General features: G+C 35.5%; 1 protein-coding gene across 2 annotated transcripts in view; it reads left to right on the top strand.

Annotated features, from left to right (window-relative positions):
• LOC100369213 (ATP-dependent DNA helicase DDX11-like) overlaps positions 1-15796 on the top strand; it is a 54548-nt gene that overhangs the window by 26153 nt on the left and 12599 nt on the right. For both annotated transcript variants that reach the window (XM_085498166.1, XM_085498165.1), the window contains exons 11-14: positions 4510-4749; positions 6170-6208; positions 6346-6490; positions 13801-13920. In XM_085498166.1, the coding sequence (XP_085354292.1) occupies positions 4510-4749; positions 6170-6208; positions 6346-6490; positions 13801-13920 (544 nt within the window). The remainder of the gene's footprint in view (positions 1-4509; positions 4750-6169; positions 6209-6345; positions 6491-13800; positions 13921-15796) is intronic.

The following is a 15796-nucleotide window of genomic DNA, read 5'->3' on the forward strand; positions in this document are numbered from 1 at the left end:
TGTCCACACACAATTGTTTCTGTGCAGATTTTAAACTGCTATGGTTTTATTTGTAAATCTTCTATTATATAAATCTCACATAACTTTTTCATATTGACCTTGTATTGTCCTTACACCATGGTTAAGACTATACAATGTTAGCCAAGGTGCAACGTGTGTACATTCTCAAGTCACCTATTGCAAAGGTTGTCTAGAATTCATGAGGAAATAGTGTACATTCTCAAGTCACCTATTGCAAAGGTTATCTAGAATTAATGAGGAAATATTGTACATTCTCAAGTCACCTATTGCAAAGGTTGTCTAGAATTAATGAGGAAATATTGTACATTCTCAAGTCACCTATTGCAAAGGTTGACTAGAATTAATGAGGAAATATTGTACATTCTCAAGTCACCTATTGCAAAGGTTGTCTAGAATTAATGAGGAAATAGTGTACATTCTCAAGTCACCTATTGCAAAGGTTGTCTAGAATTAATGAGGAAAGATGGTACATTCTCAAGTCACCTATTGCAAAGGTTGTCTAGAATTAATGGGGAAATAGTGTACATTCTCGAGTCACCTATTGCAAAGGTTGTCTAGAATTAATGAGGAAATAGTGTACATTCTCAAGTCACCTATTGCAAAGGTTGTCTAGAATTAATGAGGAAATATTGTACATTCTCAAGTCACCTATTGCAAAGGTTGTCTAGAATTAATGAGGAAATATTGTACATTCTCAAGTCACCTATTGCAAAGGTTGTCTAGAATTAATGAGGAAATATTGTACATTCTCAAGTCACCTATTGCAAAGGTTGTCTAGAATTAATGAAGAAATATTGTACATTCTCAAGTCACCTATTGCAAAAGTTGTCTAGAATTAATGAGGAAATATTGTACATTCTCAAGTCACCTATTGCAAAGGTTGTCTAGAATTAATGAGGAAATATTGTACATTCTCAAGTCACCTATTGCAAAGGTTGTCTAGGATTAATGAGGAAATAGTGTACATTCTCAACTCACCTATTGCAAAGGTTGTCTAGAATTAATGAGGAAATATTGTACATTCTCAAGTCACCTATTGCAAAAGTTGTCTAGAATTAATGAGGAAATAGTGTACATTCTCAAGTCACCTATTGCAAAGGTTGTCTAGAATTAATGAGGAAATATAGTGTACATTCTCAAGTCAGCTATTGCAAAGGTTGTCTAGAATTAATAAGGAAATATTGTACATTCTCAAGTCACCTATTGCAAAGGTTGACTAGAATTAATGAGGAAATATTGTACATTCTCAAGTCACCTATTGCAAAGGTTGACTAGAATTAATGAGGAAATATTGTACATTCTCAAGTCACCTATTGCAAAAGTTGTCTAGAATTAATGAGGAAATATTGTACATTCTCAAGTCACCTATTGCAAAGGTTGTCTAGAATTAATGAGGAAATAGTGTACATTCTCAAGTCACCTATTGCAAAGGTTGTCTAGAATTAATGAGGAAATATTGTACATTCTCAAGTCACCTATTGCAAAAGTTGTCTAGAATTAATGAGGAAATAGTGTACATTCTCAAGTCACCTATTGCAAAGGTTGTCTAGAATTAATGAGGAAATATAGTGTACATTCTCAAGTCAGCTATTGCAAAGGTTGTCTAGAATTAATAAGGAAATATTGTACATTCTCAAGTCACCTATTGCAAAGGTTGTCTAGAATTAATGAGGAAATATTGTATATTCTCAAGTCACCTATTGCAAAGGTTGTCTAGAATTAATGAAGAAATATTGTAAATTCTCAAGTCACCTATTGCAAAGGTTGACTAGAATTAATGAGGAAATATTGTACATTCTCAAGTCACCTATTGCAAAGGTTGTCTAGAATTAATGAGGAAATAGTGTACATTCTCAAGTCACCTATTGCAAAGGTTGTCTAGAATTAATGAGGAAATAGTGTACATTCTCAAGTCACCTATTGCAAAGGTTGTCTAGAATTAATGAGGAAATAGTGTACATTCTCAAGTCATCTATTGCAAAGGTTGTCTAGAATTAATGAGGAAATATTGTACATTCTCAAGTCACCTATTGCAAAGGTTGTCTAGAATTAATGAGGAAATATTGTACATTCTCAAGTCACCTATTGCAAAGGTTGTCTAGAATTAATGAGGAAATATTGTACATTCTCAAGTCACCTATTGCAAAGGTTGACTAGAATTAATGAGGAAATATTGTACATTCTCAAGTCACCTATTGCAAAGGTTGTCTAGAATTAATGAGGAAATATTGTACATTCTCAAGTCACCTATTGCAAAGGTTGACTAGAATTAATGAGGAAATATTGTACATTCTCAAGTCACCTATTGCAAAGGTTGACTAGAATTAATGAGGAAATATTGTACATTCTCAAGTCACCTATTGCAAAGGTTGTCTAGAATTAATGAGGAAATATTGTACATTCTCAAGTCACCTATTGCAATGGTTGTCTAGAATTAATGAGGAAATATTGTACATTCTCAAGTCACCTATTGCAGAGGTTGTCTAGAATTAATGAGGAAATATTGTACATTCTCAAGTCACCTATTGCAAAGGTTGTCTAGGATTAATGAGGAAATATTGTACATTCTCAAGTCACCTATTGCAAAGGTTGTCTAGAATTAATGAGGAAATATTGTACATTCTCAAGTCATCTATTGCAAAGGTTGACCAAGCAGGTAGAACATTTAACAACTGAGCTAGTGGTTGATTCATCAAAGGAAATTGACGTAATTGGTTTATTTCTTCCATGGTGTTGAATTGAATTGTCCATAGAAATGCGTGTAGTAGACTTTTTATTAAAATTAAGTATAGGACAGTAGTGTCATAACAAGACGCACTGTGTAGTGATTTTTGTGTTTATATCATTTTACCCATGGTATTAATTAGTACACTTTGTCATGTATTTACAATTATAAACCACTCTGCTAAACAAGGTTCTTCCCAGAAAAGTTTTTAATTATAAACACACCACAAGGCATACTTTGCTGCCCATTAAATAAAAAACAGAAACTTCACTTATCTTACATTTGCTTCTTTTGCATAATGTTGTTTCACTTGATTAATTTGTTTTTGTGGGAGGAAGGGATTGGGGGAGGGGGCTATAAAAATAACAGCAGCTCTCATTGTTTTGTGATTAACAAAACAATGTCATCAGTGAAGGTGTCTTATTAGCTTGTTTTCTATGTTTATCCCATTATTGAAGTTAGTTCTTCATCTGCATTTCCTGTCATTTTTTAGTTCCCGTTCGGACGCAGTTCTAAAACGGGGACTTATGTTTTGACCTCTGTGTGTCCGTGTGTGTGTGTGTGTGTGCGTGCATGCATGCGTCCGGACCTGTATTTTAGAAATGCCTGGACCAATCACAATCAAACTTCACACATACATCATACATGATATTATACATATGCACGTTAATTTGTTTCACGATCTGATTCAAGATGGCCGAATGGCGGCCATTTTTGTGCTAAAAAATCTTAAAAATCAACCATTTCTCAGCTGTTTACAGATGGATTTTGTTCAAACTTGGTATATACATTAGACATTATGGGACCTTGATGCAAATAATTTTGTTTTTCAGATAAGATTCAAAATGGCTGACTGGCGGCCAATTTGTATTAATGAATGTGGTTCTTGTGCCATATCTCTGACTTGTTTTCACTGATTATGTTCAAATTTTAAATATTCATTATACATCATGTCATAGATAGACAGATATATTGGTTTGACGATCCTATTCAAAATGGCCAAATGGTGACCTTTTTTGTGCTAAACAATCATCAAATATCAAGCATTTCTGGCATTAATAGGTGGATTTCGTTCAAACTTGGTACATATATTAGACATTACAGGTTCCTGATGCACATCATTTTTTTTCAGATCGGATTCAAAATGGCTGTCTGGTGGCCATTTTGTTTTAATGAATGGGCTTCTAGAGCCATATTGTCCGACTTGTTTTGACTGATAATATTTTCAAATTTTAAATATTCATTATACATCATGTCATAGATAAACAGATATATTGGTTTGATTATCCTATTCAAAATGGACGAATGGTGGTCATTTTTGTGCTAAAAAAACATCAAATATCAAGCATTTATGGGTGAATTTCGTTCAAATTTGGTACATACATTAGATATACAGGTTCCTGATGCTCGTCATTTTATTTTTCAGATTGGATTTAAAATGGCTGACTGGTTGCCATTTTGTTTAAATGATTGGGCTTCTAGAGCCATATCTTTTAAATGCTTTGACTTATTATATTTAAATTTTATATATTCGTTATACATGTATTCAAAATGGCTGATTTTGAATGCTGTTCCAGAGCAATATCTCTCAATATGGACAAGTACTTGTTGTCATACCTTATGAGTCTCTTTCTCTATCATTTTTGAATCATGTTCCAAATAACTGTGGATGGCAGTACCGGGTAATTGTTAAAAAAGGTGACTCAAATATTTTCACATGTGATTTGACCATATTATTACCGTCAACCATTTTTTCATTGTAGTTAACTAGAGCACACTCACAACTCAGTCAGTACATGGAGAAATATAAAAGTCGACTGAAGGCAAAGAATTTGATGTACATCAAGCAGATATTATTTTTACTGAATTGCTTAGTGAAAGGATTGAATGGTCGACTGGGGGTACCCCCACACCTGCAGAATACAGGGCCCTCTAGTGTCAAGCTATTAACTATAAATGACTTCCTGTTCACGACACAAATGGATAATATTAATCTGTTTAAGGTGAGGTGATTAGTTTCCTATTGTTTTTGTGTGAAAATCACTCATGTAAATTGACTCTCGTGAAATTTAATTGTGGTTTAAAGTATATATTGGATTCTGCCAAAATGTTCACTTCATGTTTTCCACATGTGTCGTCATTACTTGTGTGCATTGTGTTCTAAAGTCATATTGATGTGGCTATTGCTACGTTCACACGACAGCATTTTATCGGAGCCCTTCGGCTCGGGTCCAATAAACCCTCGGGGTTGATAGGGTTGAGCCTTGACATGGCCCGACTGTGTATACGCAGGGCCCAACTATCGGAGCCCAAATCATGCCCTAAATCGTCTTTCAAGTAACCTCTCATTATGGTGAAGACAACATCGTTTGTAACTTCACGCAATTTCAGATTTGACGAAGAGGTACGCGCCCTAATATTTATTTTGGCAGAGTAAAGAAATACTGCGATAGATTGACAGGTCAACGCGAAACAGAAAAATGGCTTACGAAATTATGCAACAAAAACTTGAAAGAACAGATCCAATGAAAATGTTTAAAGACACCAGAGATAAAAATCATAGAAGTGGTCCTGGCATGTTTAGATTGACAACTGTTACACATATCACAACAGTTGAACAATAACAATAACTTAAAGGGGAACCGCTCAATCCCATGGATTGCACCAAAGAATCATGGGACACTATTGTTTATGTTGTTTACAATGTTAATCTATCTTTTGTTATCCATAGTTATTTTAATCCAGAAAGTAAATTTGTTGTAAAATTAATCTTAACTGGAAGGTGCCCCTTTAAGCGAATAGGCTGTAACGCATTTTAGCTGCCGTGTTTCCTGTTTATTTGAGATACTATATTACCTAAATCATAACACCAGTACATTGTCTTTTCTACCTCCATGTTCAAACTCGATCGTGACTGTTTTTTTATTTCTCCCAGCTCAAAAGCATCTTGCCATGTAATAAAAGATCACAAGCACGACACCAACATCGTTTTCAGCCATGTTTTTTTTTTTTTCACGTACTAATTATTTGAGGGCACTGTCCCTGATCGAACTGAATCAAACTATGGCAGATCTCGACTCTCTTTCGGCTCCCGACCGTATGAACGCATTGGAGATAATCTCCTGTTAATCTGTGGAAGGAGTAGTAGTTCGGCTCCGGTAGAATGCTGCCCTGTGAACATAGCATATGTCTATGTTCTAAAATAAATCACTCTTCGGCAACCTTGACCTTGGAATGCTTATTTGCATGTGGAGATTATGTACATACAGGTATGTGTTATGTTATTGTAAATAATATAAAGATATTACCATTTGTTTAATGTGACAATCACTCTGTAATGACTTTATAAGCAAATAAGCATGTAAACCAATGATTTCTGAGCAAATAAGCATGTAAACCAATGATTTCTGATTGTATTTATAGGTTCGTAAATACTGCGAGAAAAGTCAGATCTCAAAGAAGGTAAGTGATTGCTTGTGAAATGACAAAAGTAAAAAATAATGTCTGCCATTTCTTGAAATACTCTTTTTGACTATGTTCATATTTGTTTTTATGCCATGCTGACATTATGTTGATGTATTGCATTCTATTTATTTCAGTTGAATGGTTTTCTTGAGAGATATCAGCCAGGTGTGGAAATAAAACAACAGAAGTCTAGCTGTAACAAGTCTGGAATGACTCAGTTCTTGCAAGATATGAGTAAAAAGAATACAGTAGAACAAAAAAATAATAATTCATCAGGAGGTATGTGAGATGCTTAAATATTCCATCTTTATTTCTATACTAATACCGTACTTCCCCAAGTATAAGCCCCTTCCCGAGTATAAGCCCCTTCCCGAGTATAAGCCCACCCCTCTGTTTTTAGACATTTAACTAGTTGAGGGCATCCCCGAGGGTCCCGAGGCCCAGGGTGTATTTACCGGGTGTCAACGATATTTTTTAAAATATGCATGTAAAAAGTGTATTTCATTGCATAATAATAGGGATTGGTACGGTAGTTTGGTTCCTGCTTCTACAAGATAACTCGCATTAATGGCTGGCGAACGTATTGAACATGGTTCACACCTTTTCTATTCCGTTATTTACTCAGGATGAACCCTGATGTTGCAATACTGAAGTAATCCATATTTCTTTAGGGAAAAAATTAACGTGTTTTGTCGAAATCAGATCGGATTTTAACATCGCGGTAATTCACTTCCACATTGCATTGAAAAAAATACTAAGTCAATAATCGGAAAACTTCGTCTGTGCGACACAGCACTTTGATTAGTTAACGAAAGATGTGACCTGTTAGGTCAAAGGAAGTTGTTCAGATCAAGTCATGATGAAAAACACCATGGCGGAAATTGCTTTGTATCGAGAGTTTGCGAACGATCGAAAACACCGCAATGAAAATAATGATAAAGATCTTGCCTTCGACAATGTTTTGACAGACCCTACCCATTTTTGCAGCCTAAATTCAGACGGTATGTAAACTGTATTGTAATAAAATGTGTGTATTTTTATGAACATATTTGTTTCTTCGTTGTAAAAAGTGTTGTGGAAATCAAAAAGACGTAATATTTCTCCAAGTCTCCAAGACCAGCGCTGTGAACAAAAAATGTAATTTGTTCAATTTTTCATGGTTGGAAAGATGGTTACAATTTTAAACGCCCCAAAAAATTACCTTTTCTGAGGTAGTCCTCGAGTATAAGCCCCCATCCCCTAATTTTCCCAATTTTACATGTTCACGCCCCTGGGCATATACTTGGGGAAGTACGGTATTATGAAAATATGACTTGCAGTTGTAGTTCAGGTATATTTTAAATTATTGTTTATGACAAAAACTAATACCATTTTTTGGGAAAAGATGGATCACCATGTGTAACTTTAACTCCACTTGTACTAACAATGTACATGTAACATTAAGTATGAAAGTAACTATAAACACAGTTATTACCCAATCCTTATATTGTCAAACAAACATATAAATAAAATACTAATTGAAATTGTTATAGTTAATAGATGTAATGATACAGTGTCTCAATATTAGCTCAAAATGGCAATCAACATCATAGGAAATTTCTAATTATTTGCCGTATAGTGGATGTAATACAGTAAATTTAATAGGTCTTTTGTTGGAAATGAATAAAACACAATTGGGACATTTTGAAAAAAATAACAACAAATTGCTGCTGTGCGGTGTGCTTCTGATTCATGTAGAAGCAGCATGGCTAGAACTGTAACTCCAAGAGTTGGTGAGTTTCAGAGACTGTTATACAGATACAGTAGAACTGTAACTCCAAGAGTTGGTGAGTTTCAGAGACTGTTATACAGATACAGTAGAACTGTAACTCCAAGAGTTGGTGAGTTTCAGAAACTGTTATACAGATACAGTAGAACTGTAACTCTAAGAGTTGGTGAGTTTCAGAGACTGTTATACAGATACAGTAGAACTATAACTCCAAGAGTTGGTGAGTTTCAGAGACTGTTATACAGATACAGTGGAACTGTAACTCCAAGAGTTGGTGAGTTTCAGAGACTGTTATACAGATACAGTGGAACTGTAACTCCAAGAGTTGGTGAGTTTCAGAGACTGTTATACAGATACAGTAGAACTGTAACTCCAAGAGTTGGTGAGTTTCAGAAACTGTTATACAAATACAGTGGAACTGTAACTCCAAGAGTTGGTGAGTTTCAGAGACTGTTATACAGATACAGTAGAACTGTAACTCCAAGAGTTGGTGAGTTTCAGAGACTGTTATACAGATACAGTAGAACTGTAACTCCAAGAGTTGGTGAGTTTCAGAGACTGTTATACAGATACAGTGGAACTGTAACTCCAAGAGTTGGTGAGTTTCAGAGACTGTTATACAGATACAGTGGAACTGTAACTCCAAGAGTTGGTGAGTTTTAGAAACTGTTATACAGATACAGTAGAACTGTAACTCCAAGAGTTGGTGAGTTTCAGAGACTGTTATAAAGATACAGTAGAACTGTAACTCCAAAAGTTGGTGAGTTTCAGAAACTGTTATACAGATACAGTAGAACTGTAACTCCAAGAGTTGGTGAGTTTCAGAAACTGTTATACAGATACAGTAGAACTGTAACTCCAAGAGTTGGTGAGTTTCAGAAACTGTTATACAGATACAGTAGAACTGTAACTCCAAGAGTTGGTGAGTTTTAGAGACTGTTATACAGATACAGTAGAACTGTAACTCCAAGAGTTGGTGAGTTTCAGAAACTGTTATACAAATACAGTGGAACTGTAACTCCAAGAGTTGGTGAGTTTCAGAGACTGTTATACAGATACAGTAGAACTGTAACTCCAAGAGTTGGTGAGTTTCAGAAACTGTTATACAGATACAGTAGAACTGTAACTCCAAGAGTTGGTGAGTTTCAGAGACTGTTATACAGATACAGTAGAACTGTAACTCCAAGAGTTGGTGAGTTTCAGAAACTGTTATAAAGATACAGTAGAACTGTAACTCCAAGAGTTGGTGAGTTTCAGAGACTGTTATACAGATACAGTAGAACTGTAACTCCAAGAGTTGGTGAGTTTTAGAGACTGTTATACAGATACAGTAGAACTGTAACTCCAAGAGTTGGTGAGTTTCAGAGACTGTTATACAGATACAGTAGAACTGTAACTCCAAGAGTTGGTGAGTTTCAGAGACTGTTATACAGATACAGTAGAACTGTAACTCCAAGAGTTGGTGAGTTTCAGAGACTGTTATACAGATACAGTAGAACTGTAACTCCAAGAGTTGGTGAGTTTCAGAGACTGTTATACAGATACAGTAGAACTGTAACTCCAAGAGTTGGTGAGTTTTAGAGACTGTTATAAAGATACAGTAGAACTGTAACTCCAAAAGTTGGTGAGTTTCAGAAACTGTTATACAGATACAGTAGAACTGTAACTCCAAGAGTTGGTGAGTTTCAGAGACTGTTATACAGATACAGTAGAACTGTAACTCCAAGTGTTGGTGAGTTTTAGAGACTGTTATACAGATACAGTAGAACTGTAACTCCAAGAGTTGGTGAGTTTCAGAGACTGTTATACAGATACAGTAGAACTGTAACTCCAAGAGTTGGTGAGTTTCAGAAACTGTTATACAGATACAGTAGAACTGTAACTCCAAGAGTTGGTGAGTTTCAGAGACTGTTATACAGATACAGTAGAACTGTAACTCCAAGTGTTGGTGAGGTTCAGAGACTGTTATACAGATACAGTAGAACTGTAACTCCAAGAGTTGGTGAGTTTTAGAGACTGTTATAAAGATACAGTAGAACTGTAACTCCAAAAGTTGGTGAGTTTCAGAAACTGTTATACAGATACAGTAGAACTGTAACTCCAAGAGTTGGTGAGTTTCAGAGACTGTTATACAGATACAGTGGAACTGTAACTCCAAGAGTTGGTGAGTTTTAGAGACTGTTATAAAGATACAGTAGAACTGTAACTCCAAAAGTTGGTGAGTTTCAGAGACTGTTATACAGATACAGTAGAACTGTAACTCCAAGTGTTGGTGAGTTTCAGAGACTGTTATACAGATACAGTAGAACTGTAACTCCAAGAGTTGGTGAGTTTCAGAGACTGTTATACAGATACAGTGGAACTGTAACTCCAAGAGTTGGTGAGTTTCAGAGACTGTTATACAGATACAGTGGAACTGTAACTCCAAGAGTTGGTGAGTTTCAGAGACTGTTATACAAATACAGTAGAACTGTAACTCCAAGAGTTGGTGAGTTTCAGAGACTGTTATACAGATACAGTGGAACTGTAACTCCAAGAGTTGGTGAGTTTTAGAGACTGTTATACAGATACAGTGGAACTGTAACTCCAAGAGTTGGTGAGTTTCAGAGACTGTTATACAAATACAGTAGAACTGTAACTCCAAGAGTTGGTGAGTTTCAGAGACTGTTATACAGATACAGTGGAACTGTAACTCCAAGAGTTGGTGAGTTTCAGAGACTGTTATACAGATACAGTAGAACTGTAACTCCAAGAGTTGGTGAGTTTCAGAGACTGTTATACAGATACAGTAGAACTGTAACTCCAAGAGTTGGTGAGTTTCAGAGACTGTTATACAGATACAGTAGAACTGTAACTCCAAGAGTTGGTGAGTTTTAGAGACTGTTATACAGATACAGTAGAACTGTAACTCCAAGAGTTGGTGAGTTTCAGAGACTGTTATACAGATACAGTAGAACTGTAACTCCAAGAGTTGGTGAGTTTCAGAGACTGTTATACAGATACAGTAGAACTGTAACTCCAAGAGTTGGTGAGTTTCAGAGACTGTTATACAGATACAGTAGAACTGTAACTCCAAGAGTTGGTGAGTTTTAGAGACTGTTATAAAGATACAGTAGAACTGTAACTCCAAAAGTTGGTGAGTTTCAGAAACTGTTATACAGATACAGTAGAACTGTAACTCCAAGAGTTGGTGAGTTTCAGAGACTGTTATACAGATACAGTAGAACTGTAACTCCAAGTGTTGGTGAGTTTCAGAGACTGTTATACAGATACAGTAGAACTGTAACTCCAAGTGTTGGTGAGTTTTAGAGACTGTTATACAGATACAGTAGAACTGTAACTCCAAGAGTTGGTGAGTTTCAGAGACTGTTATACAGATACAGTAGAACTGTAACTCCAAGAGTTGGTGAGTTTCAGAAACTGTTATACAGATACAGTAGAACTGTAACTCCAAGAGTTGGTGAGTTTCAGAGACTGTTATACAGATACAGTAGAACTGTAACTCCAAGTGTTGGTGAGTTTCAGAGACTGTTATACAGATACAGTAGAACTGTAACTCCAAGAGTTGGTGAGTTTTAGAGACTGTTATAAAGATACAGTAGAACTGTAACTCCAAAAGTTGGTGAGTTTCAGAAACTGTTATACAGATACAGTAGAACTGTAACTCCAAGAGTTGGTGAGTTTCAGAGACTGTTATACAGATACAGTGGAACTGTAACTCCAAGAGTTGGTGAGTTTTAGAGACTGTTATAAAGATACAGTAGAACTGTAACTCCAAAAGTTGGTGAGTTTCAGAGACTGTTATACAGATACAGTAGAACTGTAACTCCAAGTGTTGGTGAGTTTCAGAGACTGTTATACAGATACAGTAGAACTGTAACTCCAAGAGTTGGTGAGTTTCAGAGACTGTTATACAGATACAGTGGAACTGTAACTCCAAGAGTTGGTGAGTTTCAGAGACTGTTATACAGATACAGTGGAACTGTAACTCCAAGAGTTGGTGAGTTTCAGAGACTGTTATACAAATACAGTAGAACTGTAACTCCAAGAGTTGGTGAGTTTCAGAGACTGTTATACAGATACAGTGGAACTGTAACTCCAAGAGTTGGTGAGTTTTAGAGACTGTTATACAGATACAGTGGAACTGTAACTCCAAGAGTTGGTGAGTTTCAGAGACTGTTATACAAATACAGTAGAACTGTAACTCCAAGAGTTGGTGAGTTTCAGAGACTGTTATACAGATACAGTGGAACTGTAACTCCAAGAGTTGGTGAGTTTCAGAGACTGTTATACAGATACAGTAGAACTGTAACTCCAAGAGTTGGTGAGTTTCAGAGACTGTTATACAGATACAGTAGAACTGTAACTCCAAGAGTTGGTGAGTTTTAGAGACTGTTATACAGATACAGTAGAACTGTAACTCCAAGAGTTGGTGAGTTTCAGAGACTGTTATACAGATACAGTAGAACTGTAACTTCAAGAGTTGGTGAGTTTCAGAGACTGTTATACAGATACAGTAGAACTGTAACTCCAAGAGTTGGTGAGTTTCAGAGACTGTTATACAGATACAGTAGAACTGTAACTCCAAGAGTTGGTGAGTTTCAGAGACTGTTATACAGATACAGTAGAACTGTAACTCCAAGAGTTGGTGAGTTTTAGAGACTGTTATACAGATACAGTAGAACTGTAACTCCAAGAGTTGGTGAGTTTCAGAAACTGTTATACAGATACAGTAGAACTGTAACTCCAAGAGTTGGTGAGTTTCAGAGACTGTTATACAGATACAGTAGAACTGTAACTCCAAGAGTTGGTGAGTTTCAGAGACTGTTATACAGATACAGTAGAACTGTAACTCCAAGAGTTGGTGAGTTTCAGAGACTGTTATACAGATACAGTAGAACTGTAACTCCAAGAGTTGGTGAGTTTCAGAGACTGTTATACAGATACAGTAGAACTGTAACTCCAAGAGTTGGTGAGTTTCAGAGACTGTTATACAGATACAGTAGAACTGTAACTCCAAGAGTTGGTGAGTTTTAGAGACTGTTATAAAGATACAGTAGAACTGTAACTCCAAAAGTTGGTGAGTTTCAGAAACTGTTATACAGATACAGTAGAACTGTAACTCCAAGAGTTGGTGAGTTTCAGAAACTGTTATACAGATACAGTGGAACTGTAACTCCAAGAGTTGGTGAGTTTCAGAAACTGTTATACAGATACAGTAGAACTGTAACTCCAAGAGTTGGTGAGTTTCAGAGACTGTTATACAGATACAGTAGAACTGTAACTCCAAGAGTTGGTGAGTTTTAGAGACTGTTATAAAGATACAGTAGAACTGTAACTCCAAGAGTTGGTGAGTTTTAGAGACTGTTATACAGATACAGTAGAACTGTAACTCCAAGAGTTGGTGAGTTTCAGAGACTGTTATACAGATACAGTAGAACTGTAACTCCAAGAGTTGGTGAGTTTCAGAGACTGTTATACAGATACAGTAGAACTGTAACTCCAAGAGTTGGTGAGTTTTAGAGACTGTTATACAGATACAGTAGAACTGTAACTCCAAGAGTTGGTGAGTTTCAGAGACTGTTATACAGATACAGTAGAACTGTAACTCCAAGAGTTGGTGAGTTTTAGAGACTGTTATACAGATACAGTGGAACTGTACTATAAACAATTGGGTTAGTGAGTTATGCATGCAAGTTTAATTGCAGCATACTATTTTGTGCCATAGACTAATGCTGACGATAACATATAGAGTCATATTTGTGTGGACGGCAATGCATTATTGAATAATATTCATGTGTGTTCACAATTGTTATCTAAGGTGCTGGTGTTGCAGATGAATCTCAGGTCATATCGTCTTCTCCATTACGACAAATCGAAGAATTCTTGCACGCTTTAACCAATGCTGATAAAGATGGAAGAGTTGTCATCAACAAACAAGGTATGACCACAATAAGTATCAGCATATATAATTGATTAATGTGTGTTGTAGAGTGATTACATAACTAAACTCACATGGTTGTGATTGACTAGGTTTGTGGGTTTGATCCACACACTGCAGTATCAGCATATATAATTGATTAATGTGTGTTGTAGAGTGATTACATAACTAAACTCACATGGTTGTGATTGACTAGGTTTGTGGGTTTGATCCACACACTGCAGTATCAGCATATATAATTGATTAATGTGTGTTGTAGAGTGATTACATAACTAAACTCACATGGTTGTGATTGACTAGGTTTGTGGGTTTGATCCACACACTGCAGTATCAGCATATATAATTGATTAATGTGTGTTGTAGAGTGATTACATAACTAAACTCACATGGTTGTGATTGACTAGGTTTGTGGGTTTGATCCACACACTGCAGTATCAGCATATATAATTTATTAATGTGTGTTGTAGAGTGATTACATAACTAAACTCACATGGTTGTGATTGACTAGGTTTGTGGGTTTGATCCACACACTGCAGTATCAGCATATATAATTTATTAATGTGTGTTGTAGAGTGATTACACAACTAAACTCACATGGTTGTGATTGACTAGGTTTGTGGGTTTGATCCACACACTGCAGTATCATCATTCTTCTCATACCATCAGCAATGTATATGGTACAAGTATTAGTTTTGGAAAAGTGGCATTCTATGTAATGTTTAATGCTCTTTTTACATGCAATGTCATAAATACTTTTTTTTTAGCTCCGCTGTCGACTTTGTCGAGCGGAGCTTATCATATGAGTGATTGTCCGTCGTTGTCGTCCGTGTCAATGTTTTACTTTTTCGACTTCTTCTTGAAAACTACAAGCATGAATGCTTTGATACTTGGTGTATATGTACCTTGGGTAGACCTCTCTTAGGTTTGTTCATTTCATGTTGATATCTTCAATTCTCTAATTTTGGTGAATAATTTTGTCATTTTTGGTAAAAAGTGATATTTTCGACTTCTTGTTAAAAACCGCAAGTGCAATTGCTTTGATATTACATATATAGGTACTACATGTGGACCTCTCTCAGATTTGTTCATTTTGTAATGATATCTTTAATTCTCTAATTTTGGTGAATATTTTTGTCATTTTTGGTAAAAAGTGATATTTTCGACTTCTTGTTAAAAACCACAAGTCCAATTGCTTTGATACTACATATATAGGTACTACATGTGGACCTCTCTCAGATTTATTCATTTCGTGATGATATCTTCAATTCTCTAATTTTGGTGAATATTTTTGTCATTTTTGGTAAAAAGTGATATTTTCTACTTCTTGTTAAAAACTGCAAGTCCGATTGCTTTGATATTACATATATAGGTACTACATGTGGACCTCTCTCAGATTTGTTCATTTTGTGATGATATCTTCAATTCTCTAATTTTGGTGAATATTTTTGTAATTTTTGGTAAAAAGTGATATTTTCTACTTCTTGTTAAAAACCAATAGTTCAATTGCTTTGATATTACATATATAGATACTACATGTAGACCTTTCTCAGATTTGTTCATTTTGTGATGATATCTTCAGTTCTCTAATTTTGGTGAATATTTTTGGTAAAAAGTGATATTTTCGACTTCTTGTTGAAAACTGTAAGTCCGATTGCTTTGATATTACATATATAGGTACTACATGTGGACCTCTCTCAGATTTGTTCATTTTGTGATGATATCTTCAATTCTCTAATTAATTTATTTTGGTGAATATTTTTGTAATTTTTGGTAAAAAGTGATATTTTCGACTTCTTGTTAAAAACTGTAAGTCCGATTGCTTTGATACTATTCATATTGTTCATTTTCTAATGATGTCTTCAGTTCTTTAATTGAA

Source organism: Saccoglossus kowalevskii, chromosome 4, assembly GCF_978046115.1.
Source record: "Saccoglossus kowalevskii chromosome 4, keSacKowa6.1, whole genome shotgun sequence".
In the NCBI taxonomy this organism is placed as follows: domain Eukaryota; kingdom Metazoa; phylum Hemichordata; class Enteropneusta; family Harrimaniidae; genus Saccoglossus; species Saccoglossus kowalevskii.